The 23,198-nt window shown below is 40.8% G+C and overlaps 2 protein-coding genes across 3 annotated transcripts in view; one reads left to right on the top strand and one right to left on the bottom strand.

Annotated features, from left to right (window-relative positions):
* HADHA (hydroxyacyl-CoA dehydrogenase trifunctional multienzyme complex subunit alpha) overlaps positions 1-23,198 on the bottom strand; it is a 57,911-nt gene that overhangs the window by 32,447 nt on the left and 2,266 nt on the right. The window contains exons 2-7 of the mRNA XM_005576349.4: positions 17,350-17,391; positions 17,182-17,252; positions 15,081-15,214; positions 12,403-12,541; positions 10,345-10,464; positions 8,347-8,449 (exon numbers count right to left, since the gene is read on the bottom strand). Of these exons, the coding sequence (XP_005576406.1) occupies positions 8,347-8,449; positions 10,345-10,464; positions 12,403-12,541; positions 15,081-15,214; positions 17,182-17,252; positions 17,350-17,391 (609 nt within the window). The remainder of the gene's footprint in view (positions 1-8,346; positions 8,450-10,344; positions 10,465-12,402; positions 12,542-15,080; positions 15,215-17,181; positions 17,253-17,349; positions 17,392-23,198) is intronic.
* GAREM2 (GRB2 associated regulator of MAPK1 subtype 2) overlaps positions 1-23,198 on the top strand; it is a 75,323-nt gene that overhangs the window by 50,203 nt on the left and 1,922 nt on the right. Inside the window, exon 6 of one of the 2 annotated variants that reach the window (XR_012422589.1) lies at positions 18,337-18,445. Coding sequence is in view for 1 of the 2 variants with exons in the window: in XM_074012177.1 (XP_073868278.1) it covers positions 18,332-18,350 (19 nt within the window). In the remaining variant the exon portion in view is untranslated. Of the gene's footprint in view, positions 1-18,331; positions 18,446-23,198 lie in introns of those variants that run through there. The other variant, XM_074012177.1, reaches the window with a different exon arrangement.

The raw sequence follows: 23,198 nt of genomic DNA, 5'->3' as shown, positions 1-23,198 counted from the left end.
TCCAGAAATGCGAGAAAACATGTTAAGTTTCTGTTGTTTAAGCCACTCAGTCTGGTATTTGTTATGGCAGCCCTAGCAAACTAATATACAAGGACACCTGGGGAGTAGGTCAGTGGACAAACCTCTCTGAACAGGCAAATAATGTGAAAACACTGTGTCCCATTAAATGCTCATCAAAGAGTGACCTCAGTCGAGGATTTCAATGACAAATTGGATGGGATGACTTGTTCTATGGATACCAGTCAGCATCTTTCCCCAGTCACTCTTGTCACTGCTTTATGAACAGCGGCCATGATGGCGAGTGTGGAGGTTATGCATGGGCTTAGGCAATGTGGACTTTCATTTACCAAGGCCCATCTGGCTACAGCCACTGTTGAGTGCCCAATCAGCCAGTAGCAGAAACCTACACTGAATCCCTCATATGGAGAGTCTCCAGGGTGATTAGGGAGCCACCTTGTGGCAGGTCGATTACTTTGCACTGCTTCTGTCATGGAAAGGGCAGTGCTTTGGTTCTTACTGGAACATTTACTGTGAGTATCAATTTGCCTTCCTGGCACGCAATGCTTTTGCCAAAACTACCATTTGTGGACTTACAGAGTGCCTTATCCACCATTATGGTATCCCACCAAGCACTGCTTCTTATCAAGGAACTAACTTCTTAGTAAGTGAAGTGCAGCAATGGGCCATGCTCACAAAACACTGATCTTACTGCATCATTGGGAAGCAGCTGGCTCGACAGAATGGTAGGATGGACTACTGAAGACTCCATCACAGTGCCAGCTAAGTGGCAGTATTTTGCAGAGTCAATGTCCTCCATGATGCGCAAATGTTTTAAGTCAGCTTCCAGCATAGGGTGCTATTTTTCCCACAGCCAGGATTCGTGAGTCCAGAAATCAAGGAGAGCAAACAGAAATTACCCTGTTCACTATTACCCCTAGTGATCTAATCTACCAGCAAAATTTCTGCTTCTTGTCCCTGCAACTTTGGGCTCTGCCTGTCTAGAAGGCTTGGTTCCAAAGGGAGGAATGCTTCCACCAGGAGACACAACAATGATTCTACTAAACTGGAAGTTAAAACTGCCATCTGGCCCCTTTGGGCTCCTCATGCCTTGAAATCAACAGGCAGCAGAGGGCGGGTACTGTACTGGCTGGGGTGATTAATCCTGATTACCAAGGGGAAATTAGGTTGCTACTACACAACAGAGGTAAGGAAGAGTATGTCTCAAATGTGGCAGATCTCTTAGGGTGTCCCTTAGTACTAACATGACCTCTAATTAGTCAGTAGAAAATCACAACCCAATTCGCACAGGACTGCTAGTGGCCTAGAAGACATTTTAGGAATGAAGGTCACCCCACCAGGCAAAGAACTAGGACAAACTGAGGTACTTCCTGAGGGCAAAGGGAATATGAAAAGGGGAGTAAAAATATCACCCTTTCCACACCAGACCTGGTACACAGTCAGTGCATTGCGGTGTCATCTGAGGGAGCTGCAGTCAAGGACTTGGGTCTCTGGGGCTGGCTAAGCTCTTACACAAATGTACATTCCTAGCCTAGATGCCTTCTATTCCTAGGTCTTTTTATATGGGGACTTTGGCTGAGGCCTTCTTCAGGTGCCTCTGCTGAGACCTTGTCAAAGGAGGAAGGGGAAATCTTTTATTTATTTATTTTTGAGACAGAGTCTCACTCTGTCGCCCAGGCTGGAGTGCAGTGGCACAATCTCGGCTCACTGCAACCTCTGCCTCCCAGGTTCAAGTGATTCTCCTGCTTCAGTCTCCTGAGTAGCTGGGATTACAGGCATGTGCCACCACGCCTGGCTAATTTTCGTATTTTTAGTGATGAGGTTTTGCCATGTTGGCCAGGCTGGTCTCGAACTTCTCACCTCAGGTGATCCGCCCGCCTCGACCTCCCAAAGTGCTGGTATTACAGGCATGAGCCACTGCACCCGGCAGGAAGGGGAAATCTTAAAGACACTTCTCCCAGTCTACTCCACTCTCCTCACCCAGGGTCCATAAAGCCTCAGGAACCTTTTGTTCAGGGCTTTTGCAACAGTGAGATGACACCCACTTGTATGCTAATCTACCAGATCCTCAACCAGTGTACCATTCCATGGGGAAAATGGTATAGGGAGGAGCTGGCACTTTCTTTGGTTTTAGCCTTTTGTGTAAACTATCATAGTAAGTGAATAAAGGCTCCGCTGTTACTTTCCTTTTGGGTTGTTTAATTATTTACTCTGACATTTGATAGCTCAGTTCTCTTTCCAGATCAGCTGAATACTAATCTGGAAATATGATAAATATTCATTTCTGAATACAGAAATGAATACTGTACTATTTATGAGGATTTCTTTCTTATTTTGTTATGAATGTATATAATTAACCAAATATTTGTGTTTTCTTCTCTAGCTCCTTATCATCTAATATAAGATGTATCCATAATAGTTAACTTTATATCATAGCATTTATGTTACAGAATATGAGAGAAGAGTGAATTTCACCCAAAGACTCGGCATCCTCTTCTAGGGAAAGGATTAGTGTATTTTTGGTTGTATAAAGGAGAATTGCATCATGTCAGGATTAAGTATGACTCTTGTCATTGCCTTTATTTGAAGACTAAGTATGGCTTCAGGAGATGTGTATGGGTATCAAACAGACAAGGCGTGGAGTATGATAGTCTTCAAATATGTCAACTTGGCTAGGCTACAGCCCAGTTATTCAATAAACATTAACCTAGATGTTATTGTGAAGGTATTTTATAAGTGATTAAAGTCCTATCAGCTGATAAACTATCAATATCAGGAATGAATGAGGAGACATCATTATACAGTATAAAAACATTAAAATGACAAGTATTATGAACAACTTTTTTGCAATAAATTTGGCAAATTGTTAATAGATGAAATGAACAAATTATTTGAAAGACACAAACTACTACCATAGCTTACTCTAGAATGGAGAACCTGAATAGCCCTATATCTATTAATTGAATTCACAAGTAAAAACTTTCCCAACAAAGAAAACTAGGAGCCCAGGAATTACTGGTTAATTCTACCAAGTATTTAAGAAATAATACCAACTCTACATAAAATCTTTCAGAAAATATGGAGGCCAGGCACGGTGGCTCACACCTGTAATCTCAGCACTTCCGGAGGCTAAGGCAGGCGGATCATGAGGTCAGGAGATTGAGTCCATCCTGGCCAACATGGTGAAACACCATTTCTACTAAAAATACAAAAATTAGCCTGCGATCTCGCCACTGCACCACTCCAGCCTGGCGACAGGGCGAGACTCCGTCTCAAAAAAAAAAGAAAAAAAAAGAGAGGAGAGAATACTTCTCAATTCATTTTATGAAGCCAGCATTACCCTGACACCAACACCAGGCAAAAATATCATAAGAAAATTATCCCTGAGACTTTATCCCTCATGACCAAACATAAAAATCCTTTATAATATATGACAACAAAATGGAGTTTATTCGAAGAAACAAGGCTGGTTCAATATTCAAAAATCAATGTGACTGACATTATTAATAGACTAAAAAAGAAAAAAAAAACCCACAATTATCTCAGTAGATGGAGAAAAGGCATGACAAAATTCAATACTCATTCTCAGCAAACCTGATAAAGAGTACATATGAAAAACCTACAACTAACACCATACTTAATACTGAATGCTTTCCTCCTAAGACTGGGAACAGGTTGACAATATTTGTTCTCATGACTTCTATCCAATATTGTACAAAGGTCTTAGACATTGTGGTAAGTCAAGAAAAAGAAATAAATGGCATCTATATTGGAAAGAAAGAAGCCAAACTATCTTTACTTAAAGACAACATAATTAACTATGTAGAAAATCCTCAGGAATCTATTAAAAAAACAAAAAACGGCTACTAGAACTAGTAAATGAATTTGGCTAAACCACAATATACAAGGTCCATGTCCAAAAATCTTTGTATTTCTATATTCTAGTGAGAAATTAAAGTTAAAAAAGTAAAACAGCCTAAAAGTATGAAATTCCTAGGCATAAATTTAACAAAATGTGTTCAAGATCTATTCATTCAAAAGTACCAAACACTACTGAGAGAAATTTAAAGACCTAAATAAACAGAGAACTTTACCATGTTCAAGGATGAAATGACTCAATATTTTCAAGCTGTCAATTCTCCCCAAATTTATATACTGATTCAATGCAATTCCAATAAAACTTGAAATGAATCACAGACCAAAATGTAAGAGCTAAAACTAGAAAATTTCTAGAAGAAAGTATACAGGAACATCTTAGTGATCTTGAGTTAGAAAAAAACTTTTTAGATCCCACACTAATAACATGATCCATAAATACTTCAAATGGATCACAGACCAAAATGTAAGAGTTAAAACTAGAAAATTTCGGCCGGGCGCGGTGGCTCAAGCCTGTAATCCCAGCACTTTGGGAGGCCGAGACGGGCGGATCACGAGGTCAGGAGATCGAGACCATCCTGGCTAACACAATGAAACCCCGTCTCCACTAAAAATACAAAAAAAAAAAAATTAGCCGGGCGTGGTGGCGGCGCCTGTAGTCCCAGCTACTCGGGAGGCTGAGGCAGGAGAATGGCGGGAACCCGGGAGGCGGAGCTTGCAGTGAGCCGAGATCGCGCCACTGCACTCCAGCCTGGGCGACAGAGCGAGACTCCGCCTCAAAAAAAAAAAAAAAAAAAAAAAAAAAAAAAAAAAAAAGAAAATTTCTAGAATAAAGTATACAGGAAAATCTTAGTGATCTTGAATTAGAAAAATGTTTTTTAGATACCACACTAATAGCATGATCCATAAAAGAGAAACTTGATAAACCAGACTTCATTACAATTAAGAATTTCTGCTCTTATATAGTGAAAAGATAAGCCACAGACTATAAGGAAATATTTGCAAATCATATATTTGATAAAGGACTTGTATCCTAATATATAAAGAACTCTGAAAACTCAGTAATAGGAAAAACAACTCAGTCCAACAAAATGGGCAAAAAATTTGAACAGATGCCTCTTTATAAGATATACAGATATTCAATATATTTGGTAATTAGGGTAATATAAAAACCACAAGGAAATATGACTACATTCCAGCTGGGTATGGTGGCACACACCTATAATCTCAGCACTTTGGGAGGCTGAGGCAGGTGGATAACTTGAGGTCAGGAGTTTGAGACCAGCCCTGACAACATGGTAAAACCCAATCTCTACTAAAAATACAAAAATTAGTTGGACATGGTGGTAGGTGCCTATAGTCCCAGCTACTTGGGACGCTGAGGGAGGAGAATTGCTTGAACATCGGAGGCGGAGGTTGCAGTGAGCCAAAATTGTTCCACTGCACTCCAGCCTGGGCAACAGAGTGAGACTATGTCTCAAAAAAAAAGAAAGAAAAAAGAACTGTTACTACATTCCTGTTAGAATGTCTAAAATTAAAAAGATTGACCATGCAAAGTGGCTGGTACCTAGAACTCTCATACACTGCTGGTGGGAATGCAAAAGAGTATAACCACTTTGGGAAAACAGTCTGACAGGAAAGCAAACACATACCTAGCACATGCTAGTGGCACATGCCTCATAATCCCAGCTTCTTGGGAGGCTGAGGCAGGAAGATTGCTTGAGCCCACGAGTCTGGGGCCAGCCTCGGTGACATAGCAAGACTCAAAGACTCATCTCTAAAATTTTTTTTTTTTTTTTCTTCCCAGAGATAAGGTTTCCCTCTGTCACCCAGGCTGGAGTGCGGTGGCCTGATCATAGCTCAATGTGACCTCAAACTCCTGGGTTCAAGCAATCCTCCTGCCTCAGCCTCCCTAGTAGCCAGGACTACAGGCATGTGCCACCACACCCAACTAATTAAAACTTTATATTTTGTTGAGACAGAGTCTTGTTATGCTGCTCAGGCTAAACTTTTTTTTTCAAAAGCTAATATATATCTGTTATATGGACTAGTCAATCCACTCTTTAGTATTTACCCAACAGAAATGAAACATTTGTCCACATAAAGACTTTTTGTTTTTTGAGACAGTCTCGCTCTGTCGCCCAGGCTGGAGTGCAGTGGTGCAATCTTGGCTCACTGCAACCCCCACCTCCTGGGTTCAAGCGATTCTCCTACCTTAGCCTCCCAAGTAGCTGGGACCACAAGTGCACACCACTACACACAGCTAATTTTTGTATTTTAAGTAGAGACGGGGTTTCACCATGTTGGTCAGGCTCGTGTTGAATTCCTGACCTCAGGCGATCAGCCTGCCTCAGCCTCCCAAAGTGCTGGGATTAGAGGCTTGAGCTACCATGCCCAGTCACGCCCACATGAAGACTTAAAGATGAATGTTTACAGCAGTTTTATTCAGAATAGCCCTAAATTAGAAACAACTCAAATGCTTATCATTTGGTGAATGGATAAACAAACTATGGTACATTTCTACAATGGAGTAACACTCAGCAATAAGAAGGAACAAACTGCTGATATATGCAACAGTATGGATGCATCTCAAAAGCATTATGCTAAGTGAACGAAGAGTAAAACAAGCTACATACCAGAAATGTTTAAAAAATTTTTTTTTAAAGATGGCATCTCACTCTGTTGCTCAGGCTGGAGTACAGTGGTGCAATCATAGCTCACTACAGCCTTGAACTTCTGGGCTCAAACAATATTCCTGCCTCAGCCTCCTGACTAGCTGGGACTACAGGTGTACACTATGATACCCAGCTAATTTAAAAAAAATTCTTTATTAAGAGATGGGATCTTGCTCTGTTGTCCAGGCTGATCTTGAATTCCTGGCCTCAAGCAATTCTCCCACCTCAGCCTCCCAAAGTGCTATGATTACAGGAGTGAGCCACCATGCATGGCTATTTTTGGATTGTGGCAGTGTTTACATAGCTATATACATTTTCAAAACTCAAATTAGGCCGGGCGTGGTGGCTCACGCCTGTAATCCCAGCACTTTGGGAGGCCGAGGTGGGCGGATCACAAGGTCAGGAGATCGAGACCATGGTGAAACCCCGTCTCTACTAAAAATAGAAAAAATTAGCCGGGCGCAGGGGCGGGCGCCTGTAGTCCCAGCTACTTGGGAGGCTGAGGCAGGAGAATGGCGTGAACCCAGGAGGCGGAGCTTGCAGTGAGCCGAGATTGCGCCACTGCACTCCAGCCTGGGCGACAGAGCGAGACTCCGTCTCAAAAAAAAAAAAAAAAAACTCAAATTATACATTAAAAATTGGTCAATTTCACCAGACACAGTGGCTCACACCTGTCATCTCGGCACTTTGGGTGGCTGAGGCACAAGAATTGCTTGAGCCCAGGAGTTTGAGACTAGCCTGGACAACAGAGTGAGATCTTGTTTCTACAAAAAATAAAAAATTAGCTAGTGTGGCAGCATATGCCTGTGGTCTCAGCTACTCGGGGGGCAGAAGTGGGAAGATCATTTGAGCCCAAAAAGTTGAGGTTGCAATAAGCTATATTCACACCACTATACTCCAGTCTGAGCAACAGAGTGAGACCCCAACATGCACACACACACACACACACACACACACACACAAAATTAACACATTTACTATTATGTAAATAATATCTCAATAATGCTGATTTTCAAGAAATATAAGGGTGATGAATATACAAATCAGAATAGTGGCTTCTTTGGATAAAGGGAGGCAAAGAAACTGAATGGGAGGAAGTAGCCCATCAGTAGATGTCAATTATTGTTAATATTCTCAGGTTGGTTGTTTCATTTATTATCTTACTAAAACAGACACAAGAAACTGAAGGAAGGTTAGGCATGGATAATGATACAGGTAATTTAAGAATCAAAAATAATGACTTGACTGAATTCTGTACTCCTAATGTTCTAATTATAAACCAAAATAAAAATCAGGGTGATGTTGAAAATGATTTAGTATTAGCTATTTTAGAAAACTTCCTTCCTTAGAATACTGACCCATTTCTTAAGAGTTTGAGCTTCACTCTGTGCTTCCTGTGATATTCAAGAGGTTAACCATTTTTTCTTTTGAGATGGGAGTCTGGCTCTGTTGCCCAGACTGGAGCGCAATGGCACAATCTTGGCTCGCTGCAACCTCAGCCCCACCAGGTTCAAGCGATCCTCCTGCCTCATCCTCCCAAGTAGCTGGGACTACAGGTTTGTGCCACCACAGCTGGCTAATCATTTTTAGTGGAGACAGGGTTTCACCATGTTGGCAAGGCTGGTCTCAAACTCCTGACCTCAAATGGTCTTCCTGCCTCAGCCTCCCAAAGTGCTGGGATTACAGGCGTGAGCCACCATGCCTGGCATAAGAGGTTAATACTTTAAAAAAATAAGTAACTTTATAAGGCCCAACTCTGAGATGTGCTAACACTTACCCAGGGGTTCCACTAATTGGTCAACCAATCCCATTTTCTTTGCCCTGTCTGCACGAATGTTTCTACCAGTCAGCATCATGTCCAAGGCAGCAGGCACACCCACCTAACAGGCAAGCAAGGATGAGAGTATAGGGGGAAAGAAATCAGGGTGATAATTATATAGTTTACAATTCATCAAATGAACAAATATTAAAATGAAAAAAGTCAAACCATATGTTTATGCTATTTGTCAATAGCATAGATAAGTTATATTTAATATACTGATATACATTTGGGTAACTTTGGGGATTAGATACCTCTAGCTGAAGCAAAAATATCTTTATCTCTTAATTCAATATATAGGATTCTTATACTAATAAGGTAAAGAATTTCATGTTTCCTAAATTTGTACATTTCTGTTATTCTGAGGGTTTTTTTCCCTATCATTTATAAAATATTTAAAATTCTGGCCGGGCACAGTGGCTTACACCTGTAATCCCAGCACTTTGGGAGGCCAAGGCAGGTGGATCACCTGAGGTCAGGAGTTCAAGACCAGCCTGGCCTGACATGGTGAAACCCTATCTTTACTAAAAATACAAAAAATTAGCTGGGCGTGGTGGGGCACACCTGTCATTCCAGCTACTCGGGAGGCTGAGGCACAAGAATTGCTTGCATCCAGGACGCGGATGTTGCAGTGAGCCAAGATCACGCCACTGCACTCCAGCCTGAGCAACAGAGTGACTCTGTTCCAAAAATAAAATAAAATAAAATAAAATATAAAATAAAATAAAATAAGATAAAATAAATCATATTGAAAACAGCAAAGACTCTGAGAAACCTGATCGTTTTGACAAAGTCTTTAAAAAGAATTTTAAGCTTAACAAAAATAGAACTCAGCTAGGGCTGCTTATATGATATTAGAAGAATGGCTTCTAGTAACATTCAAATACCAGCTATAGTTCAAGAAAAAAAAGGAGAAAGAAACTCAACAAATATTTTTGATACACATATATGCATATTCATTCTTTCAATAAATCCTTTTGACATTCCTATGAAGGAAAGCACATTATTATTATTAGAAAATTACCACCATAAACCTTGTTTTCTTTTGTGCTCAACTGAGATCAACTTCCCTGCAAAAAGTATGTCTGTTGAGCCTTGTTTTCACTGAGGAATCTAGAGTGCCAGAAGCTACGAGGTTCAGTGGGCCCTTGAGTTGACATTAAGACTGCTCTGTAGCATCCAGGTCTGACTGTCCTTCCCTTCTCCTTGGAATTCAAAACCTGCTGAGCTTCTTTGGTTCCATAGGACACAGCAATAAGAACATCCAAATCAGATAATGAAGGAAAAGGTCTGTCTCTTATATTTATTATGAAATATTAATATGACATGGTTTTGAAAAACTGTTAAGATGGTACTATATGGAAAATGAACCAATTAAACCGTAAGCTCCAGAAAAGCAAGACATGCATCTTAGTTATCTTTATCCTTCCTCAGAGACTAACAAAGGACCTTGATCAATAATTCTGTGGAATTAGGCCAGGTGTGGTGGCTCACATCTGTAATCCCAGCACTTTGGGAGGCCAAGGCGGGAGGATTACCTGAGGTCACGAGTTCAAGACCAGCCTGGCCAACATGGTGAAACCCCGTCTCTACTAAAAAATTAGCTGGGTGCAGTGGCGCGTGCCTGTAATTCCAGCTATTCGGGAGGCTGAGGCAGGAGAATTGCTTGAACCCGCGAGGAGAAGGTTGCAGCGAGCTGAGATCGCACCACTGCACTCTAGCCTGAGCTACAGAGCGAGACTTTGTCTCAAAAAAAAAGAAAAAAAAAGAAAAAAGAAAAAAAAATTCTGTGGGATTGAAAAAATAAGACCAGGAATAAAAGTCTGTCATTGATCCTGTACACTCATATTTTATTTGGTTTTTTAATTCTACAATGAATGCCCATATTATTCATTTTATATACGAAAACAGATCTAAAGAGGGCATATAGGTTCACAAAGGGGATGTTAGACTCACCATTTTGGGCAGCCTTTGTGTGCCTCCTGCTCCTGGTAAGGCCCCCAGCAAGACTTCAGGGACACCTAATACTGTTTTTCTGTCTTTTGTTGCTATTCTGTATTGGCATGAAATGGCAAGCTTTGAACAAATGAAAGAAAATTAGAATGTTAGAAAATGTGACTTAGTAGCAACTTAAGATCGATAAGGGTCTAAAGATTACTTATAAAGCAGGAATGTGCTCACAGAAAAAACTGAAATTCCTTAGGCTGGCATTTAATAATTTCTAGAATTTACCTTTTTAGCCTTTTTTTCACACTTTTCCTCTAATTTACTAACCTCTTTTTGGGCTGTAGATCTCCTGAAAAATCTACTGAAAGCTAGAGAAGCTCTCAAGAGAAAAATGCACACACAATTTTATATGGACTCCAGGTTAAAAAGCCCCGGACTCTCCAATCAAGCACATCTACTTATGGTGTCCTAGTTGGCTTTGCTTTTGCCTTTGCTCACACCATACCATGTGTGGAATTGTTTTGCCCTCCATATTCTGGTTAATCAAATTCTGCTTATAGTTTAGGGCCAGGCACAGGTTTTCTTAATTAATATAGTCATGTGTCACATAATGAGGGGGATATGTTCTGAGAAACCTGTCATTAGGCAATTTTGTTGTTGTGTGAACATCGTAGAGTGTACTTACACAAACCCAAATGACAGAGCCTGCTACACATCTAGGCTATATGGGATAGCCTGTTGCTCCTAGTCCAGTGGTACCCAACCTTTTTGACATCAGGGACTGGTTTCTCGGAAGATAATTTTTTCCAAGAACTGGGGGTGGGGTGGGAGGGAGAGGTTTCAGGATGAAACTGTTCCACTTCAAATCATCAGGCATTAGAGGCCAATGGAGTGTGCAACCTGGATCCCTCTCATGTGCAGTTCACAACAGGGTTCCTGCTCTTATGAGAATCTAATGCTACTACTGATATGACAGGAGGTGGAACTCAGGTAGTAATGTTCACTCGCCCACTGCTCACCTCCTGCTGTGGGGCCCAGTTCCTAACAGGCTATGTCCTGGGGATTGGGGACCCCTGTCCTAAGGGGCTACAAACCTGGACAGCATGTGACTGTACTGAATACTGTAGGCAACTGTGGCACAGTGATAAGCATTTCTATAAAGAAATGCTTATCAGAAAAGGTATAGAAAAACGCAGTGTTACAGTCTTATAGAACCACTGTTGTATATGCAATTGGTCATTGAAACGTTATGTCGTAAATGACTGCATATGTGAAAGTGTCTGGCACAGAGTTCAGCGTGTGAAAAGTGCTCAATCAATGTTTTCTTTTCCCCTTCTTTTTTTTCCTACATGTTTGGGTCTAGTAAGCATCTCTTCTCTCAAGTCTTCTATTATTTACCAAATTTACTACTGACAAAGCACTTATATTATGCTTTGTGTGTCTCAACCAGACTTAAGTAGCTTAAGAGCATAGATCACACTTCTGAATCTTTGCCCTGCAAACTTGAACCAGATTTTTAGAATTCAAAAGGACATTAGAGATGCAGTTCAAATGAAAACATCACACCTTCGTTTACCTGCTCTGTGCCACTTGCTCTGTGTCATGTGGATTAAGGATTAAAACCTATCCAGAAGTTTGATAACTAAAAACAAAGCTAGCCAAGCACGGTGGCTCACACCTATAATCCCAGCACTTTGGGAGGCCGAGGCAGGTGGATCACCTGAGGTCAGGAGTTTGAGACCAGCCTGGCCAACATGGTGAAACTCCATCTCTACTAAAAATACAAAAATTAGCTGGCCATGGTGATGCACACCTGTAATCCCAGCTACTGGGGAGGCTGAGGCAGGAGAATTGTTTGAAGCCGAGAGGCAGAGGTTGCAGTGAGCTAAGATGGTGTCATTGCACTCCAGCCTGGGAGACAAGAGCAAAATTCCATCTCAAAACAAAAAACAAAGCTGATTCTCCTTCAGAAACTTTTTCCAGGCAAAGCAGTAGCCTAAGAGTTTATAGCTGATGAATGCCACCAATGAGTTGGACAGTGTCTCAATAACTTTAGAATATCTATACCTCAAGTCCTCCTCCCAGGCAGGATCCATTGATGGCAGCCACAACAGGCTTTGGGGACTTTTCAAGTTTCTCTAATATTCTCTGTGCTTCTTGTGAGAGCTGTGTTACTTCTTGAAGGGTCTTGCAAGCGGATAACATGCTGCATTATCCACAAAAGTAGAGAACAGAAAAAAAGATAAAACTATAACTTATTTGGTTCAATACTTATTCACTATACACTTATCCTATAATGCATCAATATTTGGTAATGAATCTTCAAATACTCAGAAGGTTAAGAATGATTTTGCAGGGCCGGGCACGGTAGCTCACGCCTGTAATCCCAGCACTTTGGGAGGCCGAGGTGGGCGGATTACGAGGTCAGGAGATTGAGACCATCCTGGCTAACATGGTGAAACCCTGCCTCTAATAAAAATCCAAAAAAAAAAAAAAAAAATTAGCCGGGCGTGGTAGTGGGCGCCGGTAGTCCCAGCTACTCGGGAGGCTGAGGCAGGAGAATGGCGTGAACCCGGGAGGCGGAGGTTGCAGTGAGCTGAGATCATGCCACTGCACTCCAGCCTGGGTAATAGAGCGAGACTCCATCTCAAAAAAAAAAAAAAAGAATGATTTTGCTTCAAATAGCACAACAGCAGCAACATCATCTCTCTATAGAGTGTTAAATTTCTAGATCCATGAGACCATCCTGGCTAACACTGTGAAACCCCGTCTCTAATAAAAACACAAAAAATTAGCCAGGCGTAGTGGCGGGTGCCTGTAGTCCCAGCTACTTGGGAGGCTGAGGCAGGAGAATGCGGTAAATCCAGGAGGCGGAGCTTGCAGTGAGCCGAGATCACACCACAGCACTCCAGCCTGGGCGACAGAGCAAGACTCCGTCTCAAAAAAAAATTTCTGGATCCAGAAAACATGAATGTGTTGTATAATTTGTTTTTACTTCTGTAATAAATCACTAAATGACAAAGCTTGGTACAAGGGAAAATCATCTTTGGTAAATTACTTCACTATCAGATTAAACATTTTACTATCAGGTAGTTAAACAGCAATAAAAATGACAGCAAAAGAAAAGCTTCCAAGTTGTTTAGAGAAATCTGAAACATTTTAACAGATCCCCTTAATGATTAAAAATGACCAGGTAGGCCAGGCATGGTGGCTCATGCCTGTAATCCCAGCACTTTGGGAGGCCAAGGCAGGTGGATCACCTGAGGTCAGGAGTTCGAGACCAGCCTGGTCAACATCGTGAAACTGAGTCTCTACTAAAAATACAAAAATTAGCTGGGCTTGGTGGTGCATTCCTGTAATCCCAGCTACTCAGGAGGCTGAGGCAAGAGAATCACTGGAACCCGGAAGGTAGAGGTTGCAGTGGGCGGAGATCGCACCACTGTATTCCAGCCTGGCCAGCAGAGGGAGACTCCATCTCAAAAATAGATAAGTAAATAAAAATGATCAGGTGCAATGATGTTCCACTCAATGTCCTTTACTTTGTTTGTTTCATTTGCTACTTTGTGAACACATTTAGGACATGGATTTTGTACTTTTGACCAAGGACAACTAATATATTCTGTAATTTTGTACACTGAGAGTTGCTCAGCTGGCCTTAAAGAAGCTACAAGTATTTTCCTCTGGATATAGGTAGCTACTGCCAGGTACATCAGTGTGTCTTGTTGTTTCCCCTCTTTATGTATGTGTAAACAATTGTAAATAAGTTAATGAAAGCACGCATTCCACCATTTAGCAGAGGAAAAGAAAATACTAGCTGCATCTGTAAAGTTGCCTTTGACAATTTCAAGTCCTACACCCACTTCATTTCCCCGAAGCAGCCATCTTCATGTTTGTAGCGTCTCCTTCCAGACCAATTATGACTGTGTCCATAAATAGTATCAAGAATTACTCCATATTTGGTTTTAAAACATTTATAGAAACTATATACTGTATGAAACATTCTGCAATTTACTTTTCTTTTAACTTAACCTTACTTTTTGAGTTCTAACATCATATTGTGGATCTAGTTAATTCCTTTTACCTGTTTTGTAGTATTCTACTGTGCGAATAGTCCACATTTTACTTATCCATTTTCCTGACTGATATTTGGTTTTAAATTCTTCATTATTTTACACTATACGGACCAAACATCCTTATACACTGGTTCTTATAAACAAGGAATGAGATTTCTCTAGATCACGTGATGTGTGTGTATATATATGTGTGTGTCCGTGTGTGTGTATATATATATGTACATATATACATATACTTTAAAAAAAATTTTTTTTTAAGACAGTCTCACTTTGTCACCCAGGCTGGAGTGCAGTGGTGCGATCTTGGCTCACTGCAACCTCTGCCTCCCACATTCAAGGGATTCTTGTGCCACAGCCTCCTGAGTAGCTAAGATTACAAGAGTGTGCCACCACGCCTAATTTTTGTACTTTTAGTGGAGACAGGGTTTCACCATGTTGGCCAGGTTGGTCTTGAGCTCTTGGCCTTATGTGATCTGCCTGCCTTGGGCTCCCAAAGTGCTGGGATTACAGGCAAGAACCACCACACCCAGCCTGATACGTACATTTTCAATTTTACAGGCCTGTGTCACTGTGCCCAAAACTTCTACCTTCTTTTAAAAGGAGAAATTATTAGGCCTAAGAAACACACTATTAACCAAGATACAAGGTGACTTCAAGTTTCCTAAAACTTACTTGATATCAGCACCTGCAATAAAGCAGCCTGGCTTTGATGAGATAAGGACGGCACTTCTGATTTGATCACTAGCCCAGATTTCATTCATAACTTCTGTGAATTCTGAATGCAGCTCTTTACTTAGTGTATTTACCTGCCAAAGGGAAATATATACAAGTAAGGGTTTAAATTTGAAGCACCGGATGTACATACAACCATCAAATGCTATTTTGATTATAATAAATATACTTATCCAGTAGAAATATACTGTTAGAAGAGAATAAGAAATACTATTCTCCCAGCAAGTCAGTAGCTTTCTATTTAGGCAACTTTGGCCCACTACAAGCACCCCTTCCTTTAAAAATAGGTCTCCTCGAAGGAGGAACTCAGGGTCATCCTCAGAGTTTGAATCATTTGTAGGCTACAAACAAATAGGTCTACAAACATTTATTGGCATGGAAAAAATATGTATAATGTTAAGAAAAATATGAAATACAAATGAGATATATAGGCCAGGTATGGTGGCTCATCCCTACAATCCCTGCACTTTGGGAGGCCAAGGCGGGCAGATCACTTGAGCTCAGGAGTTAGAGACCAGCCCGGGCAACATAATGGAACCCTGCCTCTACAGAAAATACAAAAATTAGCCGGGCCTGGCAGCACACGCCTATAGTCCCAGCTACTCAGGAGGCTTAGGTGGGAGGATCACCTGAGCCTGGGGAGGCTGAAGCTGCACTGAGCTGTGACTGTGCCACTGCATTCCAGCCTAGGAAACAGAATGAGACTCTATCTTCAAAAAAACCCATATAGTATGATCTAAGCTTTGTAAATATTATTCATTGAAACTGAATTAAATGTGATTATCCCATGGAAGATAACCAAGAAAAAAATGTGGTTATCTTTGGGTTTGAATTATGAATGGTTATTATTTTCTTCTTTATAATTTTTTACAGTCAAAAAATTTTCTACCATTGACATATATTACTTTTGTGTTCAGGAAAAATGTCCAACCTAAGAAAATTCTGAAAAAATATCTTAAGCTTGAATCATTGGTTAGTGGGTGCTAAAATTTACTCTAATAAAGGGGAATGGCTCTTACTTTCCTTAATTTGTGATAGTTGTCAACTGCTTCCATCTAGGTCTTATTACATCTAAGCCTCTGGCTACAAGTTTGTTATTGTTTTTTACAGAGACAAGGTCTTGCTCTGTCGCCCAGGCTGGAGTGCAGTGGTGTAATCATAGCTCCCTGTAACCTTGAACTCCTAGGCGTAAGTGATCTTTCCGCCTCAGCCTCCAGAGTAGCTCACGCTACAGGTGAACATCACCATACCCAACTATTTTTCACTTTTTATAGAGACAAGGTCTTGCTATGTTGCCCAGGGTAGTCTCAAACTCCTGGGCTGAAGTGATCCTTCTGCCTCGGCCATCCAGTGTCGGGACTGTAGGTGTGAACCACAGAGCCCGGCCTGGCTACAAGATTTTTAAAGTAAGAATACACCAAATTTAGATGGGGGAAAAGCATGGACTCTCACAATAGAGCTCTTCTTGGCAAAAGAATGGATTACTGTTACACACTTTGTTAAAGCTGCCAAAAACAAATGAAGTTTCAATTTGAACAGAATTTGCTTTCCAATATGTGAATTGCACTGAGTCATTCAGATCCCTCAGGAAGCTTAAGAGTCAAGCATCTACATTTCACCCAGCCAACTTACTATGAATAGTGACTTACGTCAGGCAGGTAATGAAGAAAATGGATTAATAACCTCATAATTAAGACGGGTAGGCAAATTTTGAGTCTTATAAACAAAGCTTGTACTCTGGTTCTTCTCTAATAAGTCACCTCCTCATTCTACACTATAACCAGAAGGCTAGTCTTGCTAATCCTTGATGTTAATCTGGCACCTAAGGTCAACAAGAGGAATTCTTATGCAAGAACCTCTGCTTTAGAAAACTGGCTTCCTTGGCAATCTGTCAAAGTTTAACATAACTATCGAAACTGTAAATTCACGTAAGATTACTGCCAGATTGGTAGATTTGGGGAAATATGGGATACAGCTTTTCCATTCAGGACTAGATTCATAATGTGGTTAGTAGAAAAAAACTGCAAATTAAATGAGATACCTTTGAATTGGGAGAGTTAATTCGAACAACTGCCACATCCCCTTTGACTCCATAGTTAATATGGGTTCTGGCTAAAAAGAAAAGAAAAATTTATTTGTAAACATATTTATTGCAACATAAACCCAAAAAGCAACGTAAGCATATAGATTAAAAAGAAATTAAACTTACTCAGCAAAGCAGAAGATCCTGTAAAATTGCGGCATATATAACCTATAAGAAAAGATATTTCAAAATTAGTTTGCAAAACAATTTCTGTAGTACCTTTTATATATAACAAAGCGGTAATTTACAATAACAACAACAACAACAACCCCAAATCTGTACAATGTATTCTAGGCCATATGACTACTGTCATATATTTTTTCCATTTCAATTGTTAGGTCAGATGATTATTCAGATACTAAAAGAGGAAGATTGGCCCCCATAAAGGGATCTACATCCCCAGAACCTGTGAATATGTTAGGTTACATGGCAAAGGGGGATTAAGGTTGCTAATCAGTTGGCCTTAATAAAGAAAGTTTATCATGGATTATCCAGGTGAGCCCAGTGTAATCACAAAAGGGAAGAGGGAAGCAAAGAGAACCAAAGAGATAGCAATGTAAGAATGACTTGGCCGCATGCTGAAGCAGGTAACAAGTCAAATAATTCAGGCAGCTTCTGGAAGCTGGAAAAAGTAAGGTAACGGATTTCCCCCTAAAGCATCTGGAATGAACATAGCCCTGCCATTACCTTTGATTTTACCCAAGTGAAACCCATTTCAGACTTCTGACCTTCATAACTGTAATATACTTTTATCATTTCAGACTCTAACTCTGTGGTAATTTGTTACAGCAGCAATAGGAAACTAATACACTAAGCAATAAGTAACCTACAAAGCAATCCATAATGTCAGCTCCTAATGTATTCCAAATATATCCCAACTATGTTTTCCAGGCACATCCCCTTTCAATTTTTTGGAGAGATGGACTTTGCAGCATTATCAAAAGTAAAATCAAATAGCAACGGTAGCTACCATAAATGAAACACTTCATGTCACACTTTGCTATTTTAAGTATTTCTAATTGAAAAGGTCTACACTGGATGCCACAAGAATAATCTTACTCCTTGGATAACAAAGACCAACTACTGTCTTTCCTAATCACTTCACTAGTTTAGGCTCTCCAGCATGATGACAAGATGATGATGATGATACGACCTTTTGAGCACAAACCACTACAAGAGAAACTCCAGTGGAAGTTCTTTCAATCTGGACTCTAGATAGAAGGTAAGGAACATTGGGGAATTCTAGGCAAACACTCTAACTTTGTTTTGGACATGACTCTACCTCTATTTCACCATTAAAGGCTTGCCTCGGTCCTGCTCTCATCCAAACATCTTGCTTTAGGTGATAACCAAGCTGTTATGGAGGCAGCCCAGGGTCAACATCCAATCTTCCAATCTTGGATATACTCAAAATTCCTAGGTCCCAGTCTAGGACCAACATAATCAGACTTTTAGGAAGTTGGGCCTCAGAATCTGTATTTTTAAAAAGGTGACGCTGAAGTATACAGCAAACAAATGGGCACATGGGAACTACTGACAGGAGAACCCAGTGAAGGTGGAGTGGAATAGGGGAGGACCATCAATAGATACCCAAGAACTTCCAAACAACTTCCAATCTTCTTCAAAACACCCTTTTTCTTCCCTTGTCTTTCAGTCATGGTTCACCTCAAACATTTCTCCTATGCACCTCTTTAACTCCTTATTCCTTCTCCCTGCCCACATCTTCCAAATCTTGCCCAGTTATCTTAGGAAAAAGTTTTCTCTTTCTTTGGTTCTAAAAACAAAAACAAACTACCCCTTAACAGATTAGCAGCAATACACATGGAAACACTTGCATTCAGGAAAAGGCTTAAGTCTTACAGTACTATCTAAAAAAGAACTAGTGCTTTAACAATATCCAAAGGTTCCTTCATGCATCTCCTCTAATTACACTAGCTTTTCCCAGGTATTAGTCATTTAATTCTTAATTATTCATACTAAAACTTTTTTGTTTTTGGTTTTCATAAAAATATACAGCATTTGTGCTACATTAGTGACTATATGGCTTTGGAATCCACAAATATAATTTAGGAGTGTGGGGAGTGCCTGCCTGATTTAGAAGTGCTATAAAAAAAAAGTTAAAATTCTTGGCTGGGCGTGGTGGCTCATGCCTGTAATCCCAGCACTTTGGGAGACCAAGGCGGGTGGATCACCTGAGGTCAGGAGTTCAAGACTAGCCTGGCCAACACGGTGAAACCCCGTCTCTACCAAAAATACAAAAATTAGCTGGGTGTGGTGGTGCACACCTGTAATCCCAGCTACTCAGGAGGCTGAGATGGGAGGATGGCTTGAACTCGTGAGGCAGAGGTTGCAGTGAGCCTAGATCGCACCACTGCACTCCAGCTTCAGAGGGCGAGACTTCATTTCAAAAACACAAAAAGAAAAAAAAAGTTAAAATTCTTGGCCGGGCGCGGTGGCTCACGTTTATAATCCTAGCACTTTGGGAGACCAAGGTGATGGATCACCTGAGGTCAGAAGTTCGAGACCAGCCTGACCAGCATGGTGAAACCCTCTCTCTACTAAAAATACAAAAATTAGCTGGGCATGATGGCACATGCTTGTAATCCCAGCTACTCAGGAGGCTGAGGCAGGAGAACTGCTTGAACCCAGGAGGTGGAGGTTGCAGGGAGCTGAGGTTGTGCCACTGTACTCCAGCCTGGGCAAAAGAGCGAGACTCCATCTCAAAGGAAAAAAAAAAAAAATTAAAATTCTTGGCAATCTTTTGGTGGCTCTATCTTTTCATCAGTTTGTGATCACTTGCCTTTCTCTGTACCTATTCTCTCATTCACCAAATCCTTTTCCTTCATCTGGTTCAGACTTTGGGAGACGTCAAACAAGAGTCCAAGACTTTGCCCTACCTGTAATGATAATTCAGGGCAATGAACAGTAAAATCAGACCATTTTGGTCATTTTATATCCTAGTGGATATTCTAAATAAAATTTTAAATATCATTTCTACCAAAAACACATTCTACATGACTTAGAAACAAACCTTAGAACTATACCCATTTCCAAGTTGAGGATGGCCTGCCTACTAAAGTAGAGCCCAAAAGACTACACAAGAATATATCCAACTGAACTGGGATTCCCTCAGCAGTATTGAGAAAGTGATTCTAGAAATATGCTGGGCATTAGAATCAACGGGGAGGTCCAGATATACTCAAAATTCCTAGGTCCCAGTCTAGGACCAACATAATCAGACTTTTAGGAAGTTGGGCCTCAGAATCTGTATTTTTAAAAAGGTGACGCTGAAGTATACAGCAAACAAATGGGCACATGGGAACTACTGACAGGAGAACCCAGTGAAGGTGGAGTGGAATAGGGGAGGACCATCAATAGATACCCAAGGCTTTTGCTGCCTCCGTGTTTTCTCTTTATCCCCCAGTTCCTTATAGAAAGGGAAGAGAAGGCACAAAAAATAGCAGCTTTATACTGGTTGGAAAGGCAAGGTGACAGAAAGAAGAAAAGAAAAGAAAAGAAAAGAAAAGAGAAAAGAAAAGAAAGAAAACTGTGGTTAGCACCAGAAGCAGAATGGGGTGATTTCAGGTTCTGCCTGCATTTCTTCTTTAAGCAATTCAAGCCAGCCAGCCCTCTTAGTGCAAAGGCAAAGGACTCGTGTTCAACCATCAGGTTTATTTACTAGCTGTGTGGCCACGACAAGTCTCTTACAAGTGAACTTCAGTGTTTTACGATAGGAGAAGCCAGCCATCTCCTCAATCTCCAGTGCCTCTACTTGACTAATAGTATGTTTCCTGCTTTGCTTTTCCATCATTTGAAATCTGTGTCATCTATATTTACCACGCTTCCTTCTTTATATTTGCATCATGACTCCAATCTTTTCCACAAAACCTCATCTTCGGATTCTGTCTACAGTGATCTTTGCTTTCCTTGCCTGCATTTTTATTTTATTATTTACTGTTTTGTCCTCTAACTGCTGCACTGTAGCAGGTGTTTTGCCAACCACATTGTAATCTCTTCCAGCATAATCTGTTATTCATTCAATAAAAAATATATATTGTGACCTCCATGTGCCATTCATTGTTCTAGGCACTTGGAGTTCAGCAAGGCACTCACGGTGAACAAAAAAGACAAAAATCCATGTCTTGGTGGAGCTTACATTCCAGGTCAGCAGGGGATATGATATCTGGGCAGAATCAGTTCCTACTCAGTGAAGATAAAAGTGAAAATAGGACTGGCATAGAAAAAGCTTTCCTGCAAAGTAGAAATTCCAGTGGGAAGGGAGGCAGGGAATAGGTAATTCTAGCAAAACAGGGTAAAGTGGATTAGAGTGGGAATGAACTGATTGGGAATGCAGGTTGGGAGGGAAAAACCGAGAAACACAAATATGTTAGAAAATAAGCACCTAAGCAAAAAAAGGAAATAGAGTGAGCATGGGTTGCAATGTTTCAAAAAATTTCTTTTTTCTTTGAGATGAGGTCTCCCTACGTTGCCCAGGTTGGTCTTGAATTCCTGGGCTCAAGTAATCTTCCAGAGTAGCTGGGACTACAAGCATGTGCCATGTGCCCCACTGGGTTGCAGTTTTAAAGAGCAAATATTTGAGACGACAGGTTACTGGTCATTAGCCAACAGTTTAAACCATTTTAACTCCTATCTACTAATCTACCTATGCTGCCCACACACTCATATACAAAACCTCTCCAAGATCAAGACAAAAAACAAACAGAAAACCAGTACATACACAAACATACTTAGAAAAAATTCCAAGCCAGAGTCAACTAAATCAAGTCAGATTACAAGGTAGATTTGCTTTTGGAATCTAGCCTTACTTACTACCTAATTGCAGAGCTTACCCTATGGCAGCGGAGTGAACTTTAGCCTACATCTACTGTGCCAGCAAAGTACACAGAAACCTTTGCCCTACTTTTTAATCATCTCTGTAATGTAACTCAAGAATACCTACAAAACCTCGTAAGACTACAGTCAGCGGAGAGAGCTGGATTATGCTAATACAAATTTCAAATATGAAAACATTACTTTGGTTGTAACAATCAACAGCTTTTCTCAAGATTCAACGCTGGAAGAAGGGATGAGATTTAAGGAAGTGAGAATCAAATTTAAAAATACACGATCTACAGCTGGGCGGGGTGGCTCACGCTTGTAATTCCAGCACTCTGGGAGGCTGAGGTGGGTGGATCACCTGAGGTCGGGAGTTAGAGACCAGCCTGGCCAACATAGAGAAGCCCTGTCTCTACTAAACACACACACACACACACACACACACACACACACACACAAAGTCAGCTGGGCATGGTGGCAGGCACCTGTAACCCCAACTTCTCTGGAGGCTGAGACATGAGAATCACTTGAACCCAGGAGGCGGAGGTTGCAGAGAGCCAAGTTCGCACCATTGTACTCCAGGCTGGGTGACACAGTGAGACTCGGTCTCAAAAAAATAAATAAATAAAAATAAAAAAAAAAACCCCACCATCTATTAAGGTATTTGCCTCTAAATTCATCTCCTGTGAAATTATTTTACTACTTACATAATTAGGAATTTAGATCTAGGATAAGAGTGGGAATTAAGACAACATTTTGGTCAAGAAGTGATTTTCATTTGATATTCACATTCAGAATTATAGCACTTGTAGAGAAAGTATGCTTTAAAATTTCAAGAATTACAAGTCTCCTTCAAGAGAATTTTTTTTTGTTTTTTTTGAGAGATATGGTCTTACTCTGTCTCCCAGGTGTGATCTTGGCTCACTACAACTTCCACCTCCCAGGTTCAAGCGATTCTCCCACCTCAGCTTCCTGAGTAGCTGGGATTACAGGCGCGCACCAACACGCCTGGCCAATTTTGGTATTTTTTGGTAGAGATGGGGTTTCACCATGTGGGCCAGGCTGGTCTCGATCTCCTGACCTCAAGTGATCGGTCTACCTTAGCCTCCCAATATACTGGGATTATAGGCATGAGCCAC

Source organism: Macaca fascicularis, chromosome 13 (assembly GCF_037993035.2).
Source record: "Macaca fascicularis isolate 582-1 chromosome 13, T2T-MFA8v1.1".
In the NCBI taxonomy this organism is placed as follows: Eukaryota; Metazoa; Chordata; class Mammalia; order Primates; family Cercopithecidae; genus Macaca; species Macaca fascicularis.
Note: the sequence above shows the minus strand (reverse complement) of the source record. Positions and strands in the feature narration are given on the sequence as shown.